The sequence below is a fragment of the Gallinula chloropus genome, assembly GCF_964237585.1.
Source record: "Gallinula chloropus genome assembly, chromosome: 2".
Taxonomy (NCBI): domain Eukaryota; kingdom Metazoa; phylum Chordata; class Aves; order Gruiformes; family Rallidae; genus Gallinula; species Gallinula chloropus.
This window is the reverse complement of record NC_140086.1, coordinates 123,829,762-123,843,680: the sequence shown is the minus strand read 5'-3', so window position 1 is coordinate 123,843,680 and position 13,919 is coordinate 123,829,762. Positions and strand designations below refer to the sequence as shown.

Below are 13,919 nucleotides of genomic sequence, written 5' to 3'. Positions count from 1 at the left end.
TCTTCAAAGAATAAAAACAAGTGCAACGCACTGTCTGATTTTTCCACCTAGTAATGACAAATGTCCCGGCTGTGTAAACTTTAAAATCTGTCTCTCAAGCGGCTGAAATACATAATTCTGAGAGCTTCAGAAATAAGCAAAACCTGCTTTCTGATGCATCTGTGCTTTGAGGATGATGGACTTTGGAGACTGAGGTTTTTGGTTTGGTTTTTTTTTATGTGGGAGTGTCACTTAAGGCTGATACTGATATCAAAAACAAAGCATTTTTGTCTTAGTTAGGGACTCCTATCAATATTTTCCTAAAGTTAAACAACTTCTAGACTTTGATTCTGTGTGAATTTATCTGAAAACAACCATTGGCTCACAAACAGAAACACCACACATGCACTTTCACGTGTTCTCATGGACCAACACATACTCAATAAAACTGCTAAAGATTTGTGTCTGTAAGAACTAGTTTGTAGAAGCATGCAGACTTAAATTGTCTCACTCTGCAGATGAAAATGCAGAAGTATACCAAATGTTTGCTAAATTATCTCAAAAATTTTCTAGAATGGACAGTTTAATTATTTTTCTATTTCTCTGAAAATCTTCAAATCGTATTTCAAAAAACTACATGAGTATTGCTTATAGTAATAAGTTTTTTCATTCACAAAATTTAGCCATTTCAATCCTATCCACTTGATTCATCTCTTTATATCAGATAAACTTGCAATGAACTTGTGATTCTTCAGGGTCTGCATCAGTGGGCTGTTTTCAGTTCAAACAGCTGTGTTGTTAAAATTTCTTTTTACGTACAACTTGAGGGTACCCATTTGCTACACAATTAAGAGCTCAGCACCTACAAATGTTCAGCTAACCAGATTGTTAATTGGTATGTTTGCTTTATGGTTTCTCTTATATATAGAAAATGTTCCTCCCAAAATGGAATGGTTCAAAGGTTCATATTATCTTCCTTGCATTTCTCAGGTTACTCACTTTTTACTTTTTCGTCTCCTCGGTGTTATTAATCCAGTCATTACTGATAAAGGCTTGCACCTCCCCATGTTATCTCTTCTGGTTTCTGCACTGATGCAAGTTTTGCCTTCATAGAAATCAATGCCAAACATTTTCCTCAGAGGTGGCCAACAATAACTCACCTAGCTTTAGACCAAAATCATCAGTAACAAAGAAAGCAGGCTTATGTTTGCAATAGACTGAGAGTGAAAGAACGCTAAAAAACACATCTTACTATTATTATTATCTATGTTACTCAGATCAGTGTTTGGTTTTGTGAATTCTTAAGATTCTCCATCAGTAAACTAGTTTTGCTTTTACCTCTCCTAACATTTCTACCTAGTTCATCTGAATCCTCAAATTCTCTTAAGAGTATCTTTAGGCAAAATTAGAAGCATAACTGCTTGATAAATGGAAGCATTCCTCTGTAAACATACAATACAATGTCAGCACTTCTGTCATCTAATTTTTGAGTGGAATTTAATATCTCAGCTGTGAAGAGCTTATGACCTGTCCTATAACATGGGATTCATCTAACCAAATGTAGATGCAGCTGAGACAGTACTTCATTACAGTCAGCAAAGATGAATGGGAAGTTTCAAGGTTCACTTCACTTCATACCAAAATAGAGACATATAGGGAGCCTGCTTTGCTACCTTTGTGCATTTTTCTCTGTTTAAAAAATTGGAGAAATTGCTCATTTTTCTCCACTAAATTTTGCAAATAAATTTAGGCTGATTAGCTCTGATGCCTATGCAAACTTCCAAGTTGAGTTAGGCTTGCTATAGCCAGAGATCACTTCTCTGAAATGTGATTGAATTTTTACCCAAGTGTCTCCTTGATCAGAGTCTTCTCAAGTAAAGGATGTTGAAAAGTAAATGGCCAAAACTCTTGACTTCCTTCTAGTGTTTTGGAAGTAACTTGAACATACTGCCAAACTCATTAGTTCCTGTGACATTGTATGAGGGTCAAGAGGTGTTTAGAAATCCATTTCCTAAGACATAGTCTATGACCTTGAAATCTCAATCAGGGGTGAAGTGAATTTCTTGACAACACAAGAGAGACTGTCCAGTTCAGGTGTTCAGAGTTCTGAGTCTTTCATCCACCACCTGCTTGACCTTAGCTAAGGCTTCTCCATTGACACTGCATAGGAGTGTCAATGAATATAAAGCATTATCAACAGCTAAAATCATTCATGAGCGTGTATATTTACGAAGATAAATTTTTGTTAAACATTTTGTCTTCTGTCCCACATTCACATATTTAAAGCTCTTGTCAGACATCGTGTTTAAAGCCTAAAGCTACTTGTGGGTTACCTTCTCCCTAAGCTGATAACATGCAGCAGCAGCTGATGTATCCCCACAAGATTCGTCAGGTTGGAAAGAATTTCTGTTAATATGCAAAACTTCACAGCTAGCCTACATGCTTGGAGGATACCATTAACCAGCTCTGGCACATGAGCTAAACATAGCAACGTTCAATAATGTACTGTTCAGAATGAAAATGGGAACACTGATGATGATGCTGCATGTCAGCACACATGATGAAAAGGCAAAGGTCATGTTGCCAAGCAAAGATGATGAGCAGCATGTCAGGTGACAGCAGCTCAGATGACAGCATCCTCACACTTGGGACTGGCATATTCAGCAAAGGTAGACTTGGCAGACAGCCACGCATCACAGGAAGCAGTACTCTGCACGGGAACATACTTTGCAGTGCGGTTAAAAAGGGCTGCTAATCTTACTCTTGAAACTTAGCCTCAGTTCCCCGGAAAACTGAAGAGGAGACTGAAGTCCAACTACAGTGCTTATATCAAACAATGTACAAAACTCAGATGATGTTTGGGAGTAATAGGTTTTTCACTGGAGTCTTTTTACTTTCTTGTTTTCAAATTAAAATAAGCACGTCTTCCCCCACCTCTCCTTCAAGATAATTACCGTATGAAATCAGTCTTTGAGACTTTTTCTTCAAGAAAAAAAGAAACTGCAGATTTATGGAACAACACGAGATTACCAATTATTTATTAAAAGTCCTCTTTAAAATTGCATTTGAATTATGCAGAGCTAGACAAAGCTGGCCTGTTGTATTGAATACAAACAACGATCACAAACCAAAACTGGCAAGAAAAAACCCTAAAGCGTACTAAACAAGTCTAGTGCTTTATTCATTTCATTACAAGTTATCAGTAACTTGGTTAAAACCAGGACTTTAAATAACTTTACTGCTTATGTATATAAATTTTAAAATTTGAAAAAGTTTCTTTGTAATAATAATTCTTTGGCATATCATTTCTCAGCATTTTAAGACTTGCAGCTTATAGCTTCTCTGATCCCTATTAATGTGGTGAATTGCTTGAATTTAAGACTCCATAAATAAATATTTTTGACGAATAGTTCATTCTAATTACTTTAAAGCAAAATGAACATGCATAAAAGGTAAATAAATGAGCATTTAATTATGGAAATTTGCTATTGATTACTACAAATTGCTTCTAGAATGGGCATGTTCTTTTACTACTCTTAATTATTGTAATTAAGATTTTTGCATGTTAATTAGAATTGTTTTGGCATGGTAATTTCCACCCCTCTATGTGTCTCTCAAAGTAGGTAAGCATGCACGTTCTTAATTTTTTTTTCTCTATCTAGTATATGTAAATAAGGAAAAGAACTCCATAGTGTACATTCAAATTAAATAGGGGCATAATTCTATAAAGTCAAAATTAACATAAAACCAATTTAGACTTTTTATACTTTTAAAGCATTAAATATCTCATCCAGAAACTGTAAAATTGAAACATTCATGATATATGTCAGTAATATAATGAAAATATCTAAGAAAGAATAAGATCTCCATAGTCACAGTTAAAATTCAGTTAAAAAAAAAATAAGCAGAGATCTAACCTGTTTTAGCCTAAGGCATGAGAAATAAAATACCCTAACCTGAAAAAAATACACTGGGTTTTTTGCCAATGAATAGCTTATATATCAGCTAATGCTGATCTCATTCTTATTTTAATTGCCTCAGAGTTTTATCTTTTGTATCCACTCCAATTTGCAATTTTGAGGTGTTTCTCAGGAAGCCTATTGGAGACAGACTACAACCCCGAGAGTTGCAGGGAACCGTAGGCTAGTGAAACTCTGCACATCTTAAATCAGTGGGAAACTCACAAGCCCTGGGACTGAATATGGCCTGCAACTTTATTGCGTGACATTTGGGATCATATCATTTTTTCCTCCTACATTACTTCTGGCTAACACTCAGCTAAGCTTTAATTTACGGCCTACCGGTGTGTCTGAAAGAACTATTTGGCCCTTAGTAAGAGACAGAATATTCCAAGCTTAATTGAGTAAATAAAATTCTCCTTTGTGCCCTCTCGAGTCTTCCTCAGAAACTCTGGCTCACCGAAGTGGACAGCAACTGTCAGGAGGGTACTTACTGCATTGAAGTTGGGGAAGAGATTGACTGCTGCGGCAGTATCCAGTGGAAACGGAAGAAATGGTTTAATATCCAGCGACGGCTGCAAAGGTGGAGCAGGAGGACGCACTAGGGCTGGAAGAGCAGGGCTCTGGCATGTACCACCTAGGTGTAGAAAGAGGCAGAAGGCAAGTATTGTGGTTGGGGGCTGGGAAGCCAACACAAAAAAAACCCGAACTCCAAACCCAGCAAAAAAAAGCCAATGTTGGATTAAATAAACACATTTTTGTTTGTCCACGAGTCACTGCATTACTGAGAGAGCGCACAGGTGACTCAGTGACTCTTGGTTATAATTCTTTGCAAGTAACTGCTTCAAGTATCACTCTATCATTATTTAAAATTAGCTAATAAACCATTTATCTCCCTAGAGTATCAGAAACAATAGTTCAGCATATGCCTGACTTCCCTCTAGAAATTCACCTAGTTTCATTCTGCTGTAATTTCAGTATTTCATCCCAGCCCTACTGCTCAAACCTCCGAAGACAAACAGCTCCAAAGAACAACAACTAGCTCTTCAGTTCAGCAAAAATCACATCCTTAGCAGACTTTCGATTCTTTTTTTTTAATTCTGTGCTCACTTATGGATCTTACAGCTTCATGGTCAGCCTAAAACTCGCAAAACACAACATACCTTGTTGCCTCAAAAGCTGGTCAATACAAATCTAAATTAAGAATCATTTCAGCCAACCCCAGGACTCAGTTTATGGAAAGGCACCGACAAATACTTTCCCCTCTATCGGGGGTGGAGCTGATGCAGGCTCTGTACAGCAGAAAGCTCCTCCCAGCTAACAGTACCAGCCACCAGTTCTGTGGGAACATAATGCAAATGAAGAAATCCCCTTGCATACCAATAAGTTGCTACCTGTTTCCAGCGGATCCTATTTTACTTATTTGTTTGCCCCTTGCCATTGCCAGCTAAAAGCTGGAAGGATCTAAGCCCATTCTCTGCTTCCAATTTCTCCCATGTTTTGGTTGCACTCCAAAACATCAATTCCCTGTTAATTAAAGACTATTTGGATCCTAGGAAACTGTTAAAATATGCCAGAGTTCTTCTAATCTGAGAGGCAGGCAACAGACTGTAAAAACTTGCTGGTAGGAGTCCAAGAAACATTAAAAAAAATAAAATAGGGGAAGTTTTACCCCACTCGTTGAACAGAGACACAGACAGACAGACCAACAGAGGGAGAGGTACGAAATCTGTTTCTTTTTTTTCCCCTCTCGTACATACAGACACTTCATTAGACAAGCTGCATACATTCTTTAAGAGCCCACATATAAAGTAGTCAGAATGATATATGGAATCTCTCCATATTTGGCCAGCAGATCTACTAGCAAGGTTTGCAATTTGATGTAAACCTAATTGAGGACTAACTGCACAGGATTTCATTAACCAGTTGTAGCAGACCATCTACAGTTCTGCTTCCAGGTATAAAATCAGCTGGAGACAAATTTTTTAAGACAGTATTTTTTGCCAACTTTCAGCTCCTCTGTGAAGCATTTCACTAAGCATCACTAAAAGGAAAAGATTGCCCAGTAGTAAACCAAAAGTATTGAATTAGGTTTCACTCCAGTCTCACACTAGTTTTTGCCCTTAAGTAACTGCCATTTTGGGAGCAATTTCTACAGTTACCTCAACGTCAGAGTGTACCAAATCACTTTTTGAATGCAGCAGCTAAAGATGTCAGCAACAGAAAAGCAGAGGGCAAAGCAGAGGGCAAGTAGCTCTGCTTTCCAGCATAGAATCGTCAAATTGTTAATGCTTGCCATTGGTTTCACAATTGCTATATTTCCATGGAATTATTATAAAACAAGTGTAAAAATAAATTTAATGTGTCAAAATGAGGATAAGGTAGTGTTAAAGAGGCAAATCTTACTCCTCTGAATGGGAAAGGTACATAAAGACTTTTTTTTCCCCTCACACAATGCTTTTATGGATCACAGCAGGAAGAAGTTACTCCTACCGATAAAAACCTTACTACGAAATCTCCAGGTTGCACCTGAGAGTGCAACAGAATCACACAGAAACACCAAGGTGAGCATTTGCCTTACAGTACCAAAGAAACTGAAGCCAATTTAACATCCTCCAACGCACAGATGCCAATGGAAACTGGATTGACAAATGTTGCCTATGCCGGGGGACCCAGCTCTTCGAGGGCATTATCTCAGCGCTACGGAGAACAGCCTCACAGGTTTGGATTACCTAGAGCAACACCATCACTATCCCATGCCACAAAGGATGAAACAGTCCTTTCACTGATCCTTCCCTGTGGCATGACTAGGCACTCACCCACCTGCTGCTGCCAGCCAGTGCTGCACAAAGTCATCTGGGGATGAGAACATGCTTTAAAAGGAAAAACTCAGCCAGCTCTGTAGGACCTTGGCTGGGACTCAGAGCCTCTGGAACAGAGTTTGAAATCTACTACAGTCCTGCCGACAGTGGCACAGAAAATGAATGTGTTCAGGAGACCAGCGTCTCTGCGTTTTTGCAACAGTGTCAGACATGTCCCTTAATGATGGAGAACGTGACAGGTACCATGAAATTTGAGCTTTTAACTGAAAAAAAAAATCTCTAATATTTGCGGGTGCAAAAAATTAGTTTCTCTTTCCATTTAGCATGCAGAGAGTTGTACCCTACAATCAGGAACAAAACCTGAAGCAATAGCAGCAATTTCTGTGACTCAGCTGAACTGAAAAACCTTTGGACAACACTGGGGAATGTCAAGTTTAACTACTTCCACTTGGGAATGTCAAGGTTAACTACTCCCATCTAATTCATTATCAGGCAGATGAGAAGGGTAGAAGCCCACTGGGAAGAGTTCTCAAAGGGCCTGTGAAGGGATTGTGAAGAACGTAACATCAAGGGCAGAAATTATGACAGAAGGAAAACATGAGAACTGAGAAAGCCAAACTGAAAGGAAAGAGAGGAGTGCCCTAAAACTCATACAGCAGAATTTACTTCGTAAATCACTGGTGCTACGTGTGACCACAGCACAATTAGAAAATGACTAGAGCAAGAGGTAGGTACTTCTTAGTTATCCAGTATTACTGAACACTGGGTCAAGACAAAGAACCACAAAGATTGCTTAAGTCTGTTTTGCTGTTCTGAATGATAATCCTTTCTAGAAAGATCTCTGTAACTTTCCCTGTGCGGATGCAACACTGATGATCAACACACAACAAAGGCTCAATTTCAATCTAGATGCATGCATGGCCTGATTTAAGAGACATAATGGTTCCCCCAAAACATAGGGTAGTGCAGGTCTAAAATTGCATTTTATGAGATAGGAGGATGCTAACATATTTACTAACTCTAGTGTTACAAGTTAGTGATGTTATAGTCTAATGTCTTTGTAAAGTGCAAGAGTCATTTCAGTACTTTCAGATCCTAAACGGGAGATGAATGTTCCAGATATTTGGAAAACTCATGTCAATGATTTTACATTCATTTTCTTTGTAGGAAGCACAATAATCATACAGCTTAGAAGCTTAATTAGCTGAACATTTTAACCAAGATTGAAGTAATAATTTGTTTCTTCAATTTTCAGGCAATTTAAAACATGAGCAAGATAATCTCTTAGCCAGAGGCACTGGCAATGCATCCAAGGCAAGCATGAGCAAACAAGTTTGAAAAAAACCCCAAACTTGCCCCAAATCTTCCCCCCTTTCCTATACCTCACAGAGACAGTTTTTGAGAACTCCCCCAGTCTCAATCAAACTGTGCACTTTTACACATGGATGCACTTTCGTGTCACCATTTGTAACTAGACATTTGTCCCTAACACTAGGATATTTGTTTTATGATACTTTTAAACACAGCCAGGCAGCTAATACAGCATTATGCTCTGAGCATAAACCACCTACACGGTGCAGAGCCATGTGCACAACATGAGGTTCATGTTCGCTGTGGCATAGCCTATGCAAGTGGTTCTCCTTCAGAAACCACTGGTGATGTGGACTTCACGTCCACAACACACTTCTTGTCTGTACCTGGAACCAAGGGAAGACAACAGAAACATTCAGATGAAGAGATGATTCCTGCAGGTTCAGTCTCAAACTGTTGGTTCCTGAAGGATCTGTCACATTTTACTTGTTTTGAGTTCAAATGTGAATAAATACTGGATTTTCTTCTATCAGTTCTGACTGCAGAGACAGTTTCACTATGGAATTGGAGATTGATTTTAAAATGAGAAGTCAGGCCAAAATGAAGAAACCGGATTTCTTTAGAAATGCTAATTTTTTAATCTTTTTGTTAAAGACATTTTTGTCGCAGTTCTTTAGAGAAGTTATCTTTGGGGGGAAATTTTTGCTTTCAATAAAACAGCATTTTCTGATAAGAAAGTCTCCCATGCAAATTTTTGTGACCATTTCACCTGAAATACCCTTCAAATTAATGCTAGGTAAAAAGTATAAACAACAACTGACTATGCACGAAGGAAACAAAGGACAATAGTCTTAGACAAAACATACTTGAAAGAGCGGGGTGGGGGGTGTGGTGTGTATATACAAAATAATAAATAACAAGTTTTGTTAAAGTTTCTAGAGGAGGTCAAGATCCTTGTCTCTCAGGTTCCCTAACAATTTGGCAACTGCATATTGCTATATTTTGTGACTTGGCTATAGAACAAGATATGCTACATCTTCCCGTGTGGCCTTTCCTCACGCACACTCTCGTTCCCAATCCTTTCAACTGCAGGTTTAGTTTCCAGAAAAATTACCACCAGATCTGTTATCACATAGCATTCTCCTAACGAAATACCCAGCCCAAATTTTGCACACACAGATGAAATAGGTTTTTATTGCAGTGCATTTGGAACTTGGAGGTATGTAAACTGGGCAGGAACTTTAAACTAATACCCCATTAATATAAATCTCTTGACATTCTTCCATCACTAACTATTACGACCATAAACACTGAGTGAAAAAGCAAATCTCTGAAGAATTCTATTTTCATTCCTTTGTTATTTTGCAATTGTTTCCTTCTGGCCACACATACAGCCATTTTCAATACATTAGAGACTGCACAGCCTAAACTAATGTTTAATTTCCCTTCCATCCAGGAGTCTGAGGTTGTTTTCAGCATCATAATTCCGTTTCTCTAAGATACAGATATTCCCAAATTTTCCACCTTATCCCATACTACTTCCAAAATTCCATGGTGCTTTATTTGAGGTCAAAACAATACACACATTCTGCATTGGTAGAAACTCAGAGAACATTTCAGATGGTAACTTCAAAAAGTATTGTTAACATTTTTCACATTGTATCCCAATATCATAGAATCATAGAATGGTCTGGGTTGGAAAGGACCCCAAGGATCATAGAGTTCCAACCCCCCCTGCCACAGGCAGGGCCACCAATCTCCAGGCCTGGATCTACACAGGGATGTAGAGGTGTATCCGACAGTTCCCACCCAGTAAGCACTACAACATATCCTAGAGAGCCTGAGCCAAAAACCGAATTTTTTTTTCCCCTAGAAAATATTTATGGAAACTAATTCAGGATATGTTAAAATACAGAAGTGAAAGGATACGTGGGGAGCTTGTGCTCTATCTTACAAACAATAAGAAACATTTAGAAAACTCTATCAGCTAGAACTTTTAATACATTATGAATTTAGTTTGCCAATGGTTCAAAGAAAAGTTGTATTTGAAAGTATTTTCTTCGACAAGACAAAGACATAAGCAATTAAGAACAGTAGACTAGCCACAATGAATAATGAGCATTCTTTACCTAAAAATATTAGATATCATATTTAGGTCTTCAGAGAATCTGATAAAATGGGAAATTTAAAGGCATTCAAAGACAAAAGAATAATCTTCTCTGGGATAAAACAGAGGCAACATAACATGAATTACAGATCTGGGTTTTAGGAATTAGCTTAATGTAATTTGTCATGACCTATAGTCACTAGCATACTCCCTTCTATGAGTGCTTTCATTTTTGCACCAGATACTTTTCTTAAAAACTCTTGGATTGCTACTTTAACAGTAAATTTGGTTCCATAATAAGTAGTACCAATGATCTAACCTCACACCACAAAGCAGACTTCACCTAAACACCAAAACTCTTATTGTTGTTATTATACTACTCAAGTGACTCAAATATGAACTCAGTATACAAAAAGTTCACTAACATGCAACCTATACCTTTTATGTGCAAAGAGAGATGTGCTTTATAATTTTAAATGTTTAATTTCCTCCATGTGAACTCAAAGGAGGTTATGTGTGAGTAAATAATGTGATGCCTGTTGAGAATTTATTGCTCAGAAAATACATTTTCCAACTATTTATAGTGTTAGAGCTCAGTTCCTTGTATGGTTTTGGGGTTTATTTTGTGTGTGGTGCTGTTTTGCATGCATGTCCAAATGCTTTGCTTCTTTTTTAGAAGGGAAAATGAGGATCTTAAAGTGCTTTTGAATCTCACATTGTTCACAGACTTTTTTTGGAAAACGTTTCCATTATACAATAATGCAAAAAAAAATTAAAAATTCAAACACAATATTGTTTCATATTATCCCTTTTTAGTTTCAGAAAAGAAAGGAAAACACCCAACTGGATTAAATGTGTGACACACACTAGAAAAGAAGAACCCTCAAAGTGGGGCTCCAACCACATCAGCCTGGATCCTGCTGACTCTCCTGAGACAGCTTGAGGATCAAGTACACTGTGTGGCAATACAAGCTTTCCTTTCATAGGTTTTGCTGTTAGTGATGTTAACAGTGGCTAGTCACTTTGAAGAGGATGAATGCAACACTGTCTCAGCTGTGGAGATCTGGGAGTAATTGATTTTTTAGTTCACTGGCCAAACCGAAAAATAAAGACAATTGGGGGGGAGGGGAGAGAAATGAAATCATTGTGTCAGCCAAAATATTTCTTTTTACCCCAAATGAAGTTCTATAGTTTGTACTGGGATACTTCAGCATTTTTATTGTTTAAATTTTGGCAAATTTCAAACATCCAAAACCAAACAATTCAAAACTACTAATTACTAAAAACTGTTTTCAAATATTTTTCCTCTTTTCCTGCCTTAACTCTTCCACTTCGGCAAAACTCAGTACCCACTATTTATTTATAGAGTGGATTTTTCAGCACATACAGGATCCACCTAGAAAGTTTGAATCACCTCTGGTCACTTGCTGCTATTAAAAGCATTATTTTGCCTAGAGACAATATTTATTCTGTGATGCCTGCAAAGTGAGCTAGTTTAGAAAAAGAACTCTTTTTATTATTGTTATTAGTTTTAGAAGCCTGCAGCTATGCATCACACTGGTTTTTAAAAGTTTTTTCTTTCACCTTTACTGGCATTTGAAAAAACATAAAATCATTTATCCTGGTACAACAGTTTTGATTGAAAAATGTACCCTTGTGAACACCTAAAGTAGATTTCTCTTTTCATTGTCCTGAATCCTGTGAAACCACTATTTTGATGCTAGACTAGGAAAATGGAGAAACAAATTTGCACTAATAGTCTGATATCCATTATCATTTTTCAGTATTGTCCTTACTTTTGGTAAACTTGCTCAGGTTCCTGATCCCTTTTTGCTACGTTCTTCTCTCACATTCCTCTGCCATAGTCCATCTGCATTGAGAGACAGGTGGACACAGTTTACACACAAAAACGTCTAGTCTCTTTGAGCAGGACCAGAGTGCACAACACTGCGCAGACCTTACCCGTCTCAGGCACAAGGACGTTAATATCAGACTCTCCACAAGCCCCACAAAGTATCACACCTTTACCCCTATATCTAGAATATGCTACAGCCCACAGGGAGCATTTTTTTCCCTTTTTAAAAAAACCTATTTTAATCTTTCTTTAATATATATTTTTTCATAAAATTAAATAAAATCCTGAAAAAACCTGATCTGAACTTCTGTACTTAACACTGTCTAGCAATGAATTCCACTAACTCACTATGGGCAACATCTTCTATGGATTATGAATTGCTCAAGGGCAACAACTAAGTTTTTTATTTTAGCAACATGACCCACCTAATTGAGCTCTTTGGAATCCTTTGAGGTTTTATTCCAGTTGGTCAGACAAATTTGGGTTTGTTTGGTTGGGTTTTTTCCCCTATTGGAAGCTGATGGATCACTGAAAATTAAATGATCCAAAATGAATGTTCCACTTCCTGTAAAGTTCTGGTCATTTTAAGCCCAAGGAAACAAGAGGAAATTGTCCAACTTGGCCACCCTGCTTATTACCAGCTGCTCATAACCCAGTACCAGCTATGTTAGCTACCAGAGAATCAGAAATCCTGAGACTTCAGCATCATGGCTTTGGAGAAGACAAACAAGTAAAATGCCCATGAAATGCATCTCTCCTCCCTCTTGAGAATGGAGGAGCTTTAATTTCCATTACCCTTCAAAAACAAAACCAAATGTTAAATACCCAAGAGCTTTGTTTTTCTCCATGCGATTCTGGTATTAATTCTGAGAACATTTCTACACTGGCAAGGGATTATCCCTGCTTTGCAGCTAGTAGGAACCTAGGACAGAGCACATAAATCACCTGCTCACAGCTCACACAGGAATCTGTGGCTGGTCAAGGAACTGAGCCCTAGGTCCTTATATTCAGTGCTCTGACCACAGCAGCATCCTTCCCTGGTTTTAGACTAGTAGTGAACTGAATACGCTTTCACTCACATGTGAGTGATCTCATGATAGCAAAGGCAATGTCAAAACCAGTTCTTCCCTCTGAGCTAGAGGGAAGATGAGTGCACCAATGAGTCCACATCTGCACTAACAATTCTCTTTACTTTTGGCAAACTGTGTATTCCCAGCTCTATTCTACAGTTCCTTCCCCTGTTGCTTATGTTTTAACTTTCTGCTTTCTTTAGTAAGAAAGTGAATCCAAGGAAGTGGAAAGCCTGCCCTGCCCAGAGTGAGATAGAAATATATATAGAGAGACTACTAGACCTAGTAGCAGTGTCAGGACAGAAAAGTTTGCCTGCATATCAAAGGAAAACCAGCTTTCCCTATATTCTCATGACCATAAGATCTTCATCTTGGCTACCTATTACCACACAAAGCAGCTACTCACAGTATTATTTCCAGCCTGCAGCAGAAAGATTTACATTCAGACTTAAGCTGAGGTGCATCTCAAGGTTCATGGCAAGTGTGGGTGTTTTCAGAGGAGTGCAGCAATCTGATGAAGTTAGGGAAAGGGCACAGTCTTACAAATACACATTCCCCCCAAATTTCATTTTAAGTGTTTCCCTACAGCTTTCAGCAAATAAAGACATTTTCTGGCAGTGTAGAACTGACTGTACCATCGTTGACCAGCACATCATGGATGTCTCCTAACCAGCAGGTCAGAATATGAGGTTAGTAGCCTCCACTGGAGAGCTAATAGACCTTACCAGATGTAACCAGCTACAGGCCCAGCAAAAATTTTGTTACAAGCCAAATGGATCTAAGTACTGAGCGAGAGGGAGCACTGCTGAAGGGCAT

The 13,919-nt window shown here is 38.1% G+C and overlaps 1 protein-coding gene across 1 annotated transcript in view; it reads right to left on the bottom strand.

Moving 5' to 3' along the window:
• ZNF385D (zinc finger protein 385D) overlaps positions 1-13,919 on the bottom strand; it is a gene marked incomplete at both ends in the record, with an annotated part of 417,992 nt that overhangs the window by 131,118 nt on the left and 272,955 nt on the right. The window contains one exon of the mRNA XM_084260182.1: positions 4,433-4,575. Coding sequence (XP_084116308.1) covers positions 4,433-4,575 — 143 coding nt within the window. The remainder of the gene's footprint in view (positions 1-4,432; positions 4,576-13,919) is intronic.